We start from the raw sequence: 17,673 nt of genomic DNA on the forward strand, positions 1-17,673 counted from the left end.
CAGTGGAGGCTATTGGTTTATATAAGCCTCACTCCCCCAGAGTTCACTTAGGAGACTCAGGTGAGGAATGTAAGTGGCTATAAGGGGACTTCTTAAGTTTAAGTCAAGAGTATGTGTTACAAAAAAATAAAAATATCAGCCTACTGTTTTGTATTGATTGTTGTCATGGAAGGAAAATAAATTAGTTTGTGCTCTTTCAATAGTATTTGCTTGTAGGGGAAAACACATCAATTAAGAATGAATCTGTTGTTTTCATAGCCGATGGAGAAGTATTCAATTTGTATTGTAATCAATTCTGACTAGAAGCAAGATTTAATATCATTGCAAGATTGGCCAATAGGTCATTCGACGGCAGGCGCACAAGGGTTAGTGGAGAGTCACAGGGAATAAGAGCTGGTTCGGAGCCGGTTCTCGAGTTGGGCGTGCCTGAGAAACCTCAACTATCCCTTTTGGATGTGAAGATGTCTGAACTTCTCACTTCTAGTTCTAAGACTGAGCCCAGCCACCCTTTAAAGAAACACTCATGACAGCTGCTTGTATCACCGAGCTTGTTCTTTCTATCACTACCCGGAGCTCATGACCATAGATGAGGCTTGGTTGTGTATATATTTGAAAAATGTATTGCACAATTTCATTGTATATAGATTTGCAAAAATGATTCTCGGCCGAATGCCCTAAAGGCTTATCGGTACATTTTTACACCATTAATATCAACCTGTTTGTGTTGCTGCAGGAAACATCTCGATCTGAAATGATCCATGTGCCCATTGATGCATCTGTGAGAATGAGAAAGTGATTCTAGTCCTAATTGAAACGGCACACAGCCATACGGGCACACAATTTTTTCATCACACACTCATTCATTCTACCCTTCTTCCCCCCTCTCTCTCTCTCTCTCTCTCTCTCTCTCACACACATACACATATTCATTAGAGCAAATGGAATTAAGGGGATTGGAGGCATAATCTTCTTCCCCAGCGATGTGGGGGGAACTGAGATGCTAATTCCCCGCCTCTAACTGCAGCTCCAGCTCTACTCGCTGCGGAAGAGGCTGGATTTCTCTCGCAAACTCAACGCCCATGAATGATTTATGCCGCTGAAATGTCACCTGCCGTCAGACACGTCGGAGTCTCTGTGAAGACGCACGTGTGTCCGGGGAATCTGTGGTTTTGTCACCAGAGAAATGTCTTTTAGATATTTGGTTGCGGACGGCCCTATTGAACGTCGCTGAATGTGTTTGTAGTTCTCTTGTGTTTCTCCCTCTGCTTTTCGTCCCCTTACTCCTTAATGATGCAGGAAATGCAGCAGGAAGATGACTGTGCGCCGAGCCCAAGTGTGTATTTGTGTCTGGATTCATCTCAGCTTCCCAGTTTGAGGCTGCCGAGTGAAATAACAAAAGATCAAAGTGCCAGGCCTCGAAGGTTACAGGGTTACTTCCACATTGCTGTCGTAAACAGACCAATATCTCACATCGCTGCAGCCGTGCGTTCGTTTCCCTTTGAAATGGATATTCGCCCATTGAAATGCACATATAGAGCAAAGGCACAAGTGAAACGGCGCTGTCACACACACACAACTTAAATACACTTTCATAAGCACATATATACAACCCAACACTTGCACACAAGTTGTTTCACAGAGTGTTTGATTTCTTTTTTTGGCTCTCACCACATCCTCTATGAATTATACATACACGCCCCGGAGTCTGTGACAGTTTCCAGTTATATTCCCCTGAGAGAGGAGACCATCCCCAAGTGTCCCAAACATACACTCACACTGGGTTCAATGAGAGAAATTAAGGTATTTCACAATAAAGAAGAAAACTACTTAGAATTGCCCAAGCTTAAAAATTCACCCATTATCTTTCTTACTAATCCCTGTTTAAAGGTATATTTTTGTCATTTCACCTTTATTATAAGACAGGGGACAGAGAATGGTAGAAAGAAGCCAGACCATAACACAGCAATAATACACATAATTTTTCAATTCTCCAATTTGTATGTTTTGGGCCTGTGAGAGGAAGGAAGATCACCCAGAGAAAACCCCCACTGACTCCTGGAGGACATGCAAACTCCATAAAGACAGAAACCTGAACCTTCTGTCTGTAAGGGGAAAGATAAATGAAATTAAGAGTTAACTTAAAGGAGTGCATTGATCGCCATTGCGGAGGTAAAACTTTATAAGGCATTATTGCTCATTTTGATACATTTCTTTTTTGCCAGGGCTGCCCGGAATTTGGGGGATTCAAAGATTTATTTAGAATTTTCAATGAATATCAATAGGATGAAGCTGTTAGAATACTACTTAACTCATAGTCTATAGTGAATAACACAAAAACTCTCAGTTTATTTGGATGTCAATCATCATAGCAAAACTTCAATACATTTTTGGAGAAAAAGCTCCCGAGGCAAAGATGCTCCGTCTTGAGTTTCTATTTCTCACCCACTCACCAGGACGTCTCAGCACCACCAAAGACGAGCCCTTTAAGAAATCCTGCCAGACTCGGCAGAGGTCCCTGACCTTTTAAAATGGCAAAGACAAGTGTGGATGCGGGGTGGTGGGGACCTCAGCTCACGCTCAGACAGAGGGAAGACAGTGAGTGATGGGCTTTAGAGACATTCAAGTCAGACATACACACACACACACACTATTCGTCTGAAATGTCCTCATGCAGCACCCACAGAAATCACTGTGCTCAGCAATTGCAGGCGTTTGTATTTACTGGTGTGTGTGTGAAGACAGACAGCAGACACGCCTTATGTTTGGTTTAGTTTGGCAGCTGAGTCTTGCGTCAACTGAATGCTAATAAGTTGTGTGTCCTATAAGATGTCTGTCGTCCATTTGTGTGGGTCTTAGCTCGCTGTCCCCCTCTGTCAGGGGAAAAATCAATCTGCCTGTCAGCCATAAAACACCTTCGTTCTGTAACGCCGCCTATCACCTGTAATACCTGGGTGTGTTTGTGTTTGTGTCCTCTGTCATTCTGTCAAATCCCTGGTCCCTCCATCCCTCCGTCAGCCTGCTGTGCCCTTTGTCAGTCTGTCCCTGCCTTCTCGTCCCTGCCGTCTCTTTTGTGTCTTGTCTTCCTACATCACATCGTCCCGTCTCCCACCCCTCGATATGCCGGCCGTGACATCGGCGTTGAAGGATGAATCGCACTTTGCATCACCATCATTTACCTTTTCTGTTGCCTCCCTGTCTCCCTGTCAACCCCACATTCAGTTGTCCAGTTATTCACCGCTGTTGTTTCTCTCCACCTGCACGTACCCACTTCTTTCACCGACCCACAAACTGTCTACAGTTGAATTTCAACTTCCCCGCACATCCTAGAGAATTATTAATCACATATCCCATAGGGGAGTGAGAAGCATTTATAAGCCTTTTCTACATATACAAACACTCCATGGAAATTATGCATGATGAGTGTAATATAGATGAAAGAACTATCACAGCGTGACGCACCTATTTTATACTTTGTTATTTTTTACTTCTGGTAGCTGTAGAAATGGATTGTGATGATGAATAGAAAATGTAGGGATTAGTTTAGAAAAAAGAGCATCCTGCCATCTTACACATTTTGATATGTAGAATGAAAAAGTAAAGAGGTGAGGGGCCAACTCAGCACCAATATGAAAAATAACTGAATATTGGGATGATGCTGGCGCCCTGCTTCCTCCTCTTCTACGTTGCACTTCCTCTTCCCTTTCTTGATTAGGGACAACTCTACCTTTACCTAGGCTACCATTGTTTGTGCTGCATTTTACAAAGCGTCTTTCCTCAATATTTTCTCTTCGTTCCTCCCCTTTTTTGTCCAGATCCCCCAGGTGAGCTACGCCTCCACAGCTCCGGAACTGAGCGACAACACCCGTTATGACTTCTTCTCCCGCGTGGTGCCACCGGACTCCTACCAGGCCCAGGCCATGATGGACATCGTCACGGCGATGGAGTGGAACTACGTGTCCACGCTCGCCTCCGAGGGAAACTACGGCGAGAGCGGCGTGGAGGCCTTCATCCAGATCTCCAGAGAAACCGGTAGGAGCTTTGTGTCCCTCAGCAGCTCATCGGCGAAGTGAGAGCGATGTGAACTGGCCGAACCAGTTGTCATTGATGGATGTTGGGTGTTTTGCTCCTGATGGGGAGACCAGTGGTTTTAAGTATGGTTCAGGGACTCTCAGGGGGCCATGGCGTGGCTACTCAGAACTCCTCAGTAGAATCAGGAGCAATATTCTGAGTATGATGTTGAATTGATTTAATTGATTGAATTTGAAGAATAATGTAGATACTGGATTTTGACTTTTGTGTCATCTACAAATCGTTCCCTATCTCAGGCGTTCTATGAAAACCATCAGTCAACAGCTTAACAGACATGCTTTGGTTGTTTTGTACTTTGTGTTGCAGCTGTTGAGAAGAACTATAGTCAACATGGCTTGGATGATTTTAGAAGTTCCTCACTCAAAAGTTGTTGAAGCAAACTTTACGACTCTCACTTCTTTCCTATGTCCGCCACACTTTCAGAAAAGATTTGCTGTCACTGTTCAAGAATTCGAAGCCTGCGCTACCGAGAAGAAATCTGTAAGGAGGCGAGAATAGAATCGGATAAAATTACTATGATGTGATGTTCACGGCTCACTTTGGAATATGAACCATGATCAGGGGCTTTTGCCTGTAATTTCAGAGCTGAAGCAAGAACAAGAGTGGAAAACTGTTGTATTAAACCTCAGGGGGAAGTCTTCAGGTGAATTGCAGGCTGGAGATTATAGAGCTGTGAGTGAGCGGAGACAAAGTGTTATCAGCTCTTAAACGTAACTTCATAAACGTAACGGTTCATGTACAATCCATTCACTGTACATATGCTCACACTGCAAATAGTTTGTCTCTATATAGTCTAGTTTAATTAAATTCATATGTTTCTATAATTTTCTATATGTTTTTGTACTGCTTGTTACTTGCTGATGTCTTTTTGACTCTTGCTGCTGTAATACTGGAAGTTTCCCAATCGTGGGACTTATAGAGGATTATCTTATCTTATCTTAACATATTTTCTTGCCATGTGTATCATACATGACTGATAAGCAACATGACTGCTCCTCAGAAGTGAAGCAAAGGTGTCTAAATCTCCCCCTGGTGGCTGGCTTCAGTGTAGGTCATAAACCCGGCCTGCTCCATGTTAGCAGATGGGACTTGGACCCAACTAAAAAGTTACAAGTAAACATCAAATATAATTTTCTTGAATATAGTTTCTGTCATTTTGGTTTCATTACATTTGTAGTCAAGTTCGGTTTTAATTACTTATTGGATGCTCTTAAAACGAGGTGAAACATCATGATTGACAAATGAGACAGACGTGTGATTGGTCGAGCGTGTTAATCAGTGACACCTCAAAGGTGGAGACGCATCATCCATCTTTACATACAGATGCACATATTGGTGACAAATTGAAGTAGAAAGTGTTGAGCCACCATGAGTCTCCACCACAGCTGTAAAGCACTGTGGCATAGATTCTGCAGCTCTACTGGAGGGATATAAAACCATTTTTCCCAGAATACATTCCCTCATTTGTTGTTTTGATGATGATGCAGAGCACCTTTTTCTTCGTCTTCTTTTTTAAATAGCACTTCTGAAACTGCTGAACTGACTCAGCTGATAACAGCTGTGGGTGAAAAACTTTTCATACGACACAGCAGGAAATTCAAACACAGTTCTGATGCAGCTGGAAACCACCGTTTGAAATAGGCCTGGATCTGAAAGAACGAGCAGGCGCACACAGTCGTAGAGACGCCAAACTAAGCTCCAAGATTAAAGTGGAATAACCTGGGGAAATTTTTAAATATTACTTAACATGCTGGGACAAGTTCTGTGAAGGACATGAAATATGACTTTCTGCACGAAAGCATCTGACTTTGCTCATTTATACAGATTTATCCTCTACTTGCCCCCTGGTTATGAATGGGCAAACAATGTCTAACAATGCTAATACGCTGATGTCGAGACAACAGCACAAATAGTAAATGTTCAACAATCATTGCATTATTAGGATGCGCAGCAGCGGGAGCAAAAAGTAATAAATTACGCTCGAGTAAATGAGAGTGACAGCAACACAGCAGCGGAGAGAAAACACAGAGGGAAGGATCGCTCGTCTGTTTTGATGTGAGACTTATAAGCGCGGTCCCTGTGGTCCTGGGAGCGGTGTGGGTGAACGCAGCCTCACATCAGTTTATGAAATCCTCCAAGTGATGTTGACAGATCAAAATGCTGTCAGTTCCCCCTGTTTATGCCACTAATGTTTGTTGGGAACGCATCACGCCGGATTTCTGACAAATATTTACAGACATGTAAAGAATCAATTTAAGAGTGGATCAGACGAGGGCTATTTTTACCGCTGTGGGTCGATGCTTCACTCTCTTCTTCTTTCTACCCCCCCCCCCCTGCATTGTTTGTGTGTTGATGCAGAGACGACAGCTCTTTGTTGGTCTGTGCCACCGTCCGTTTGTCCGTCTCGGTCTCTGTGCGTGTCGGGAGCCAGCTCACCCGGGGCCGTGTGCTGTGACCGTCCGCACATAGATGTTAACTGCGGCTTCAGATCAGTGTGTGCGTGCCACTGTGAAAGGGTAAAGCTGTCCTCAGCACTGTGTGTGTGTGTGTGGTGTTCTGGGACTCGGCAGATCGTCTACTGTGTATGTGTCTGTGTGTAAGTGTGTGTGTTTGGGATGGCTACATGCTGTGACAGCAGTCAGTTGTTTGCTCTGCAGATGTGAGCAGAAGCAAGAAGATGAAGGGATGAGAGAGTGATGATAAAGACTGGTCGAAATGAGGGCTGAGCCATGGTGAGACGTGTGTATTGGTGTGTGTGTGTGTGGGAGAAAGAGCCAGGGGAAGACGCAGAAGAATGGGACAAGGTAGCAGGGACAGCGACAGAATAATGATAGGGGCCCTAATAAAGATTCACATCACTACCTACCACTGCGACCTACACACACTTACTGTACGTATGCATGCTCCCACCACAAACACTCACAGATGCACACATGTGGACATACTGTATGTATACTGCCACACTTTTGTGTGCATTTTGGACACACACAGACATGCAGGGAGCTACAGGGAATTGCTCCGTGATTGCAGCGTAATGATTGCAGCTTACAAGGCGCTCTGCATACTGATAACCGAACATCCATATTAATTGGTGTGTAATCGTTCGCTGATGATTCTTGACAATGTGTGTGTGCGCAGACTCTGAGTGTGAGCGTGCATATTAATCAAAAAGTTCCACACAATAGGTGCTGGGACCTTGTGACTCAGGGAGATACGGAGAGCGTGAGTGGCTACTTACAGAGCAGGTTTAATTCTGCCGAGTCATGCCTCCCCGTGCATTTTCTTATTTAACACACTGACAATGTTAAATATTTACTCCTCCTGTTCGACCTGCGAAACCGAATTTGTCCCACTTTCTGTTTGCTGGCTGCTCCACAGATGCTGTGCGACTCCACTCCCAGGAGGAATTATGTAGGAAATTCTGCAAAACTAATTTTTCAGCCAAGTCCGGGCGGTAGTCAGCAAAATGTTTTTCTTTTTTGGTTTTCGAAAGGACCTGCTTTAGGGACAACTTTAAATAACTTTAGATTTGAGGCTGCAGCAGTAGATGGAGAACTCCAGATGCTGCTGGTGGAGACACTAACCTCCACATTATTGCTGCGCTAAATAATCAGTACACTGCTTTCTAGGGATGTTGCTTTTTTTCCAGAAATCAATTTCTAACTATTTTTACAAGGCCACAACAGGATCAGGAGACAACCTACTTCACAGGGACTGGTGCTGTTCGGCCGTATATTTAAACTGGTCATTACGTTTCAGCTGCTGCTCTGAGGAAAAAAGGAAATGTTGCTTCTTAGGCTAAAAAATGTGTTCCCCGAAGCATCTTGATCGCCACCTGGTGGCCGGCTGCACTATGGGTCATCAACCCTGCCTCCTCCATGGACATGGACCATACAAAAAAGTGTCAAACACACTTTTCTCAAAGATGATTTCTTTAATATCAGGTGTTTCTTTTATCAGACTGATTTGTGTTCAAGTGTAATATGTAAATGTCATGACTGACAACTGTGACTGGCTTACGATTGGTCGACTGCATGTATGGGCCGGACCTTGCCTTATCTTCAGAGTCAGGTCGTCCTGGAACCTTTAGCATGGCAGTAGAGTGTTTGTCTTCTTTACACATCTACATGACAAATAGTTGTTCTTTCTGTGGGATTATAATGATACTATTTCAACAAATAAGTAGGTCCTTCAGGATATACTTAGTTTGTGGCTGTAATGTGAAATCCCTAACAACCACCTCTGCAATACTGCACTGGAATTCAAGTTTTAATATAAACTCAACAAAAATGTATCTATAGAGTTTTTGCTCCAAAAGCCTCTTTATCCTGCATAATAAACAGACTAGTGCTACAACATTTGTGCAGTTTGCTCAGCCATGCCCTGAGCCTGAAATACATTCACCATGACTTTTCCAGTGTGTGTTGTCACCCCAAGCAACGGCTTCCCAGTCATGCAGAACCAGAAGCAGACACAGCTCAGTGAGCATGGGCCAAACGCGTTTACTCATCATTAGTAAATGTTCACAGGCCAGTTCCATGGCGAACATCGTTTTTTCATACTGCTTTTGCACACAATAGGGTTAACGTCGCCCAGCAGTCAAAGGTTAATAAACAAATAATGCAGAGGTCAACTTTTGGAGGGGACATTTTTCAGGGAGTGACTTCAAATGGCCAGCATGACGGTAGCACTCCATTTCTGTTGGTGAAATATCCATCATGTCGTATTTTACATCAAAGACCACGAGCAGGAATGAGAAATCTCCTTTTTCCCCGAACGCCTCATTGATTCCACGAGAGGACGTTTTCACGATTTCCCAGTTTTTTCCCCCTCCACAGTGGAGCCCGAGATCAGCAGCAGACCACCGCGTCTTCACCTGGTTTCATCCTATTGTTGAGTTAATGGAAGTTTAACCAGGCAGGTGCTCGAAGGGCGGTCTCCCTTTGTACCCCGCCGCCCTGCTATTGACGCACACTGTGGAAACGGCAGCAGACTGTGGCAAATCTTGTCTGCATCTTCTTATATTGAGTGGCGTTTCCGAGCATATGGATCACTGTGCCGTAAAAAACGAAAGGTGGCTGTGAACTTAAGACGGAAGACATGTTTTAAATCAAGTCACGGCCCACTTCTCTCCTTCCAGTACCCTTCCTCCCCTCCCAGTGGAACCCATCTGGGATAAACACACTGCAGACAGAGAGAGGATGTGTGTGTGTGTGCAGGTCTGAAAGGGAATTCATGTCAATGAGCGAGAGACCATGGCTGAATCTGTGTGAATGCAGCGGCTCAGAGCGGCCCCCTGGTCCCTGACACCGGCCGCTCTGCACAAGCTCTGGAAGGCGGTAATGAAGAAGGGAGGAGAACGAGCAGGAGAAGAGAGAAAAAGGGGGCCAGAGAGAAAATAATTAAACGGTTATCTCCAGATTCATTTAATTAGTTCCCTGGCTCTAAAGTAATCTTCCGCCTTTTTGCTTAGCTTTGCCTCTTTAGTTGGCTTTCAGTCCACTCTCGCCCTCCACAATGGAGGCGGCTCGTGTCATTATTCAAGTCTTGTTACTGACTCACTTTGTTTTTATTCAATGAAGTGGAATTACAGTTTAATTGAAATGCATTGTGATGCAAATTGCATGTTAAAGTATGTATTTTTATTCATGAGGAGCGAGTAAGTAACTCTTTGACACAGCTGGAGAACAAGGCTTACTATACAATGATCTCAGGATATGAATTTTAATTATACTACATAACAACTTATGTTAGGAATGATTCTTAAATAACTTACTTGTGCTGAGAAACAAAGATTGACATGTGTTTTATTTTAAGGGGTTGGACATCATGTCGATTCTGCAATATATCGTCACCCTGACTCATGAGATATGATTATAGATAAGTTACCCCCCAAATATCGATATTTAATTATATATAGTTTGGTGTTTTCCCAGTTTATGGTTATTTTACATTGGAATAACGTCTCATATGGACTTTGACAAGTGACTGTGTTTGTTAAAACTTAAGAGGCACTAAGATAACATTTCAGGCACTATTTTGTTCATTGTTTCATCTCAGTTTGTGTCAAACTGTGAAAATTAAACCAAGAATAAATACACAAATCCTGCACTTAACCTCTTTACAGCATTTTGTGTTCTCGTCTTTGGTCTTGCAATGTATCGATTATCGCAGAATCTCTGTATCACGATATTTCCGTCAACGTCGGCCATGTATCGCATATCGTATCATGAGTTACCCTGCGATCCCCACCCTTATCTAACATATTGTAAGTCTTCTTGAACGTAACACACACACACACACACACACATTCTCAAGAAGAACAATCACACCGCACACAACCGAACTCTCTGCATCTCACTCAACTGGCAATGTGCGTCCCCCGGGTGGATTTAGCTCTCTGCTTCTCGTCCTTGATTTCACACACAGGGAGAGCAAACATCAGCCCATCCATTTGTAACTAATTACACCAGCCTTGGTTTTCATCTCAAGGTGAAGGCGTCTTTGTTTTCTCCATGAAAGGCCTCAAACTCTCGCTAGCTTGTAGCCTTGGTTGTACTGTTGGCTCGCGGTCAGCTGATCCTCGGAAATCTGACAACTTGTGTTTGTAAAGCCTCCATGTATGTTTTTGTTTTTTGTTATTGTTGCTCGGAACGAGAAGGTTTACGAACAGTGTTTGCTTCCATAGTCTGTGTGAAAATGAATTTTGATATCACTGTAAAACATCTTCGAGTGCTCGTGATTACTAAAAGAGAAAGTCTCCCGATTCTATTATAATCCATCTGAAGCGAGCCTTATTTTGCCAATCTGTCACCTGGGTGGAATTGACAATACCTATTAGGAGTTAACAGCTCTCTGCGGATGGCATTAGTTTTGCCAGAGGACATCTAGAGATGGTAATTATTTCCTGCGCTGCTCGGTGGATTTCCTCTCATCCGGCTGAAATGGAGGTTATTTTCCCCAGCTGCCCCAGTATGAAGTCAGAAATTACTGACTGATTTCCCCCGAAAACTTGCAGTGTTGCCTGCGATGCTGTTTTTTCTCCAAAGCGCCTCAGTGTGTTCAGCTACGTCTCAGTGATTACTAGTGTCTGGAAAATCAACGAATAATTACATTTGCCTCATACAGAGCAGATTTGCTGATGTGCAGTATGTTACGTACTTAAGGGTTTGAGGCTGGAAACATAACATTGTCTTGTTAGAGTGGAGTACACCAGCTGGTAAGAGACAGGGCAACACATACTTCTGGCTTCATGCTTTTTTACAGTGTTCACTGTTCACCACACTGAGATGGACTTTTTTTAACTATGTTATGTTGCTCCACCGACACAGGGTCCTCATATACCCTCATGAACAGGATCCAAAATAAACTTCTTCTCCCACCCATGAATAAATAATAATAAAGCCAAGACATATATATTTGGTTTCAATATTTTATTCAGAAGATAAGTTAAGATTCTTCTTTAATAGTCCCACTATAGGGAAATGTACCTTGTTTCACACAGAGTCAAGGTAATAAATAAGTAATGTATCAATAAAAGTGTTTTTTTTATTTATAGAGCACTTTTAGAAAAGTAGATTAAAAAGTCCTAAAATCATATATAAAAAAGAAATGGGTCCACTCTTTTCTCTCTATGTTTTCATTGGGACGGCTCAGTAAGTCGAGCGGATTGTCCACCAACAGGAAGCACAGTTGTTTAATCCCAGTATCTTCCAGTCTGCATTCTGAAAGGCTATTGGGCAAGGTGCTGAACCCTAAATTGCTCTGAGTGGTCGATAAGACTGGTAAGGTAAATAATAAAAATAAATATCGCCACATTGCTTTAAATATGCCTGATTGTAGTTTTCATCACCCATATTCGCCTTTCATGTCCCAACTCTACCTCAAGATCAGACTCTGTGAATGGCACCTTTAGAATAAAAAAAAAAAAAAATGGGGTTCAGACTTTCGTAGTGTTTTAATAAATAACATTTACCCGTCTGTGTGACAGGTAGTCTTTAGAGACTTACTCAGCATCTACCCACATTCAGCGCTTGGCAGGTGTTTATTTAGGACCCTCCTTAAGACGGAGCAAGAGAAGATCCTGGGCAGAGCTGTACTGACAGAGTGAAAGAAGTGTGTGTGTGTGTGCTTTTGTTTGCAATCTTCTCTGTCTCCATTTGGCCCCTTTGATTCCACCAAGAGATTGAGGTGAGAAAACAAAAAACTCATTTCATTTCAGTGATATTACGTTACCAGTAGGTACATAGGTGTGTTTTTGTTTCTCTCTTCGTGTGTTTACCGCTTATCTCTTCAACTACATGTGTGTTTTTCTCCATGATATTTATTTTGTACTTTTTTTACCTTCTGTGTGTTTACGTGAGAGTGTGTCATTGCGTGGTTGCGTGCTGTCTTCGGAGTCCGTGTGCGTTTCTGGGAGTAGGAATCTGCCTGCGCAACTTAAAAGCACTTTCAAGCCTCTTCAGCGTTCTGCTCCAGTAACTTAAGGTTTTTTCTCTCCCTCAATTTTTCATCCCTGTCTGAAGAAGAGCTCTGGGGGTCACGGTTAAACTAAACGACAGCGCTGCAAAAAATGACTACTTGTTTGGCTTTGAAATCTCAAGGTGCTTTGAGAGTTCTGCCCTAAGAGCTCCAACCCCAAAATACATCTCCCTGTAAAAATAGGGGGTGTGGAGAAACAGACAAGGGATTGAATATGGGTTTTAAATCCTGCTGTCAAACTGATAGACCACGCTATTGAACTGAAAGAATAAAATCCGTCTGGTGTACCACTGCAGAAAATAGAAAGGATGCATGATGGGATCACAGACAGAGATAAATGTATGGTTTCCAATTAAAGAGGTGTTTGCATATCAACAGTATGCAAATATACTGGGGAAAGTTAAACTCCATCACACTAATTAAAGCCTATCTAATGTCAGTTTAAGTAAACTTCACGTCCTTTCATTTAAAACTACCTTTTTCAACCTATCTGCTTAACGCAAAAAAAGCCCAGTCACCATTATAGGAACTGTCACAGGGATGATTTTTGGAAAAGGCTTAGCGTGGCTTAGTGGCTTTAAGCTCCAAGTGTCATTTGTAGAAAATTTGATTTACAGTCAGCGATCAAAGCAGAACTCAACTTTGATGTTGTCAGCCACTCATGATCACATCAGGCGAGACTGTGTGGAAAATGAGACTCCTTATTATCACTCCTCAAACAGAGGATGTAAATGAACTCAAGCCACGAAACCAAACACAATAATAAACATAAAAAATTATACTACGAAACCAGGCGTACCACAACTGTAGCTGTTCTTTTTGAATATTTCTAAATGAAAATGAACACCATGTGTTACCGTACAGAATCTGAAAAAAGCCTACACCCCTATCGAATGACATTTAAATCTGCTGTATCATGATTTATATTTGGATCTGCACCAAATTGCAAACACTCACAGCCGTAATTTCCCCTTACTGTGCCAATTTTTTTTCTCAGCAAGATCCATTAATTTTTTGGGGGAGAAATTGATCAAAATGTCAAAGAAACAGCCCATCTTCAAGTGTTGAAGAAAATGATTAAAGATTCCTGCATGTTTCCCTGTTCATGGATCTGCACCAACATTTAATGAGTTCTTTTTTGGCCGACCCTCGTCCCTCCGACAAGTTTCATGGAAATCTGCTCAGTAGTTTTTGCACAGTCCACAACTGGACCACAGAACACTCATTATGCATAGGTGAAATAATCTCAAGGTCACAATGTAGGTCACCAGTGGCTCTCGCATCACATTTTGGTGCGATCGAAAAGTTTTGGTTTATCTGCATCATGTCTGACCAAACTTTGAATGGCTTCAAACTGCTCTCATCTTGTGACACGTCAACCAAGCAGTTCTTGGATGATTGTAGATTAATGAGAAAGGCTTGAATACACTTTTAGTTTGCAGACTTAGTTTGACTTTGAGAGGATCTCTCTGTTTTCTGGTAAGAACATCGATGTGCTGAGGCTCTTGAACTGGACCAGACGAGGCTGAATGCACGAGGCCACATGGACAAAATGAGTCCTGCTGTCTTCCGCCTGGCACCACTGGCGATGGCGCGCCGGCCGATGGACTTCCTTTGGATGTCTTTCATTTCTCTCTGCCTTGCTGCTAATGACTCAAACTCTGGGAACTGCACACGCATGTGCATGGACTTCTACTCGTATAGTACACACTCCTCAACACGCAACCCCGCGCACACACACACACTGGCTGACAGGCTTATTGCAGGCGAGCTGGCAGAGGCTGATTAGCTGGGAGTCAATGGGGGAGAATTACAACTCTTGCAGCACTTCGATTTCATTGTTGCTTCGACAACGATCCATGTCAGATTGCTTGAATGCCGGGATGCGAGAAGAGTAATCGGTGCTATCCATCTGTCGCCTTTGTCTCTTTCTCTCAACCCCCGTGTCTCTGATTCTTTCTCTTTTGTTCCTCTGTGTTATCTAGTCTCTTTCTTCACTCTCTCGCTCCCTAATTGTCCTGCCATCCTCTGCCCTGTTCGCGATACCTTTCCCGGGTCGGCGCAACAAGCCTGTTGGGCTTCAAGTTGTCTTAATCACAGTAAAAGTGTTGGAGACACGCCCCTGTACTTTTCTTCAATCCGTATATAATTCCTCCTCGTCTGTCCCTGTTCACCCTCTCTCCTGTTGCTTTCGTCTTTCTCTGTTCCTCTTGACCATCCCGGCCCTTGTCGTGTTTCTGTCTCTGTTCCAAAGACTTGAAAGGCAAACATCCTAACACTGGTACTGCAGTGAAATTACAAACAGAATTTCATGGATTTACAAGAACAAAATGTCATGTTTTTGAGAACACCAGCGAAAGAAATGGAAGAGCTACACCAGAAAACTCGAGAGCAGACTGTTTATATTTTCGCTGCGGGGCCTCCATCCTTCGTCTTTGACAACTTACTTCTTCCACTCAAAGTTCAACTTCGGTTTCGTGTTCAACACTGTCCAAGTATTCGGGGAGGATGTCGAAGCCCAGGTGAATCAACTAATGCAGCAAGATTTGAATTTATACGGACTGTAAGGCTGTAAAAATGATAGAGCGAACTGAGAGTTAAAGGAGAGCTGAACACAGAATAACAGACACACAAAACACATGAGTGCCCCGACACACTTTTCCCCCACAATCTCCTAAAGGAAAACCGCACTCCCTTCATCTGATGCAATTCACTCCGAGCCCTACTTCCTCCACCGCACAGTCTCAGACTTTAAGTGCTTTATTTCTTTGACACGATCCCTTGTATGAAAGGCCTGTGCTTCCATTACAGTGCATGCTCTCATATTTACATCTAAATGACTGTTGATGGCGACAGAGTTAGTCGAGCCAATTACACAACAGAGCCGGCACTGGAACTACACAAATGACGGGTAATCACAGGAGGGTTGGAGGCATTTCCAACGAATGCAGCTTCGCCTCCGTAGTTTGACTCTGAGAGTAATTTATTCCTACTCCGCCATCACGGAACCACGGATTTAAAAGTTTCACCACTTACCCGAGCCTTCCCCAATTTTTTTAAATCCAGAAAGACACTGCCATTATTCCAAAAAAAGGAAAAGGGGAATTTATGCAGGCTTAGACACAGCCTTACATATTCGCTTACTTCATCTCCGTTGCCTCTGTTAGTATTCCCCGATGCCTTCGTGTTTTTCATAACACTGCATGTGTATGTTTCCTGGTTCTATTATGTGTGCGTCTAATTCGTCTTGTGTGAAGCACTGGCTGTGTCTGCATGTCTTTTTTTTCTGTCTAACGGCACTGGAGGTGATAAATATGGTATATATACACAAATGCATTAAATACATAAATTCACTTTCTTGTGAACATGACAAGTTGATAACACATTGAGCGACTTTCTTCAGATTAAGTGCAACCGTTTAGTTGGACTGAAGATTAAACAATGTAATGGTCGAAGGTCATTTTCACAGCTTTTTGCCCCTTTTGCACGTTAGCTCAAGATCGCCTTGAGAGAATCCCTTCAAATTTGGTATAAAGATTTATTTGGCCTCAAAGATGACCTGATGAGAATTTGGCGGTACTGAGTCATAGATCAAGGGGACAGTGGCCTCACAATTTATTGCCTTTTGGGATTATCTTCAAATATTGACGACTTGACACTTGGATTTGCGGGTTAACTGATAATATTTACAGGGTTTCCCCTAATCTGAATCATGAAGTAAAATTTTTGTCAACTGAACTGGATAGTGGAAGCACATAGTCATAATTCTAGTTTTCTTCCAGTCTTGCCTCTTTTACCCATATCTAAAGTTTTCTGTTGCTATCTCCTGAGAGGGATGGTCATATGCTTTATGTAATCGTCAGATAACACAAATGGGAATTTATTTGACATAAATTCATGCAGCGTTATCGCCACTTCTTATTTATAGAGCTTGTTCTCACTTGTTCAGTAGATTCCCATTTTTATGAAATGTTGTTGAGCCATAGCAGCCGGTGGCGGCACCTGAAAAAGATATTCATAGGCGTGTGTTTGACGTGTGTGTACACACACAGGCATCAGAGGGCTGAGACGTTGATGAGAAAACTCACACTGGAAAATGTCGTACTGTCAACACTTGATTTGAGTGTGAACATGTCGGTGATGAATTCACTGACGCAAACTTAAAATACCGTCTGTGTTTTATGTGATGAGAGAGAGAGAGATATGCTGGCAACGGCGGAGTGAGAGAGGAGCCCCGACAAGATGGAGGGGAAAGGATGAGAGGGAGAGTGTCTGAGAGAAGAAAAGATCAGATGAATGAAGCGAGGGGGAATGAAGATGAAGGGAGTTCAGAGCTGAGGGGGAAGGTAGAACGGAGAAGAAAGTCTTTAACGACAAAACAAGAGACTTCTAATCAGTTGTGTGGTAAGCCCCGATCAACAGCCTTTGATTACTTTACTGTACTTATAATTATTTACACAGACACACACACACACACCTGCAGAGAGAAGTAAAAACCCAAAATAATAATAGGACATTACCCTAGGAGAGCTACATAAGGTGAAATAAAACTACACAGCATTAGAACAAATTACAATTACAATAAAGAAGTACATACGTACAAGGGAGAAAAATATACATGATAGTGAAACTTCAGATCTCTTTAATGTTTTATTCTGATGGGTGATCAACGCTGCACCCACTCCTCAAGTTGTTGACAGCTAACGATCTGAATATAATCCCCCTCTGCTGCTGCCCCTTCCAATTCCCAATAAGCCTAGTTCATGCTTGCTGTTCCATCCTGTGGCAGAGGCGATGTAATTACAACTGGCACGCAGCATCGCTTCTACCTTTTTCAACGTGGCCCATCCGCCGCGTCTAAGTGCAACATGGATTGAGCTGGAGGCAATATTCTTCAAACTAGTCCAATGCTACAGACATTTCTATGACCCCCCTCATTAATGACGGAGCATAACGATTCCCAGACGGCTCCTGGAGGATGATTGCAGACAAGCCCTACCTAGAGCTCCTTGTGGAAACATGGCGGTGCCAGAGTTCTGTTTGTGTTTATTCTTCTGCTTCTTTGGCTTTTTCTATTAGTGGTGTTGTATGTTTCTTTACGGT

At 42.9% G+C, this 17,673-nt stretch overlaps 1 protein-coding gene across 1 annotated transcript in view; it reads left to right on the plus strand.

Annotated features, from left to right (window-relative positions):
• The first annotated feature begins 3,815 nt into the window (after positions 1 to 3,815).
• The window catches only part of grm8a (glutamate receptor, metabotropic 8a), a 111,713-nt gene continuing 97,855 nt past the window's right edge, over positions 3,816 to 17,673 (plus strand). Inside the window, exon 1 of the mRNA XM_053415461.1 lies at positions 3,816 to 4,029. Within this exon, the coding sequence (XP_053271436.1) occupies positions 3,918 to 4,029 (112 nt within the window). The 5' untranslated portion in view covers positions 3,816 to 3,917. The remainder of the gene's footprint in view (positions 4,030 to 17,673) is intronic.

Source organism: Pleuronectes platessa, chromosome 22 (genome assembly GCF_947347685.1).
Source record: "Pleuronectes platessa chromosome 22, fPlePla1.1, whole genome shotgun sequence".
Taxonomy (NCBI): Eukaryota; Metazoa; Chordata; class Actinopteri; order Pleuronectiformes; family Pleuronectidae; genus Pleuronectes; species Pleuronectes platessa.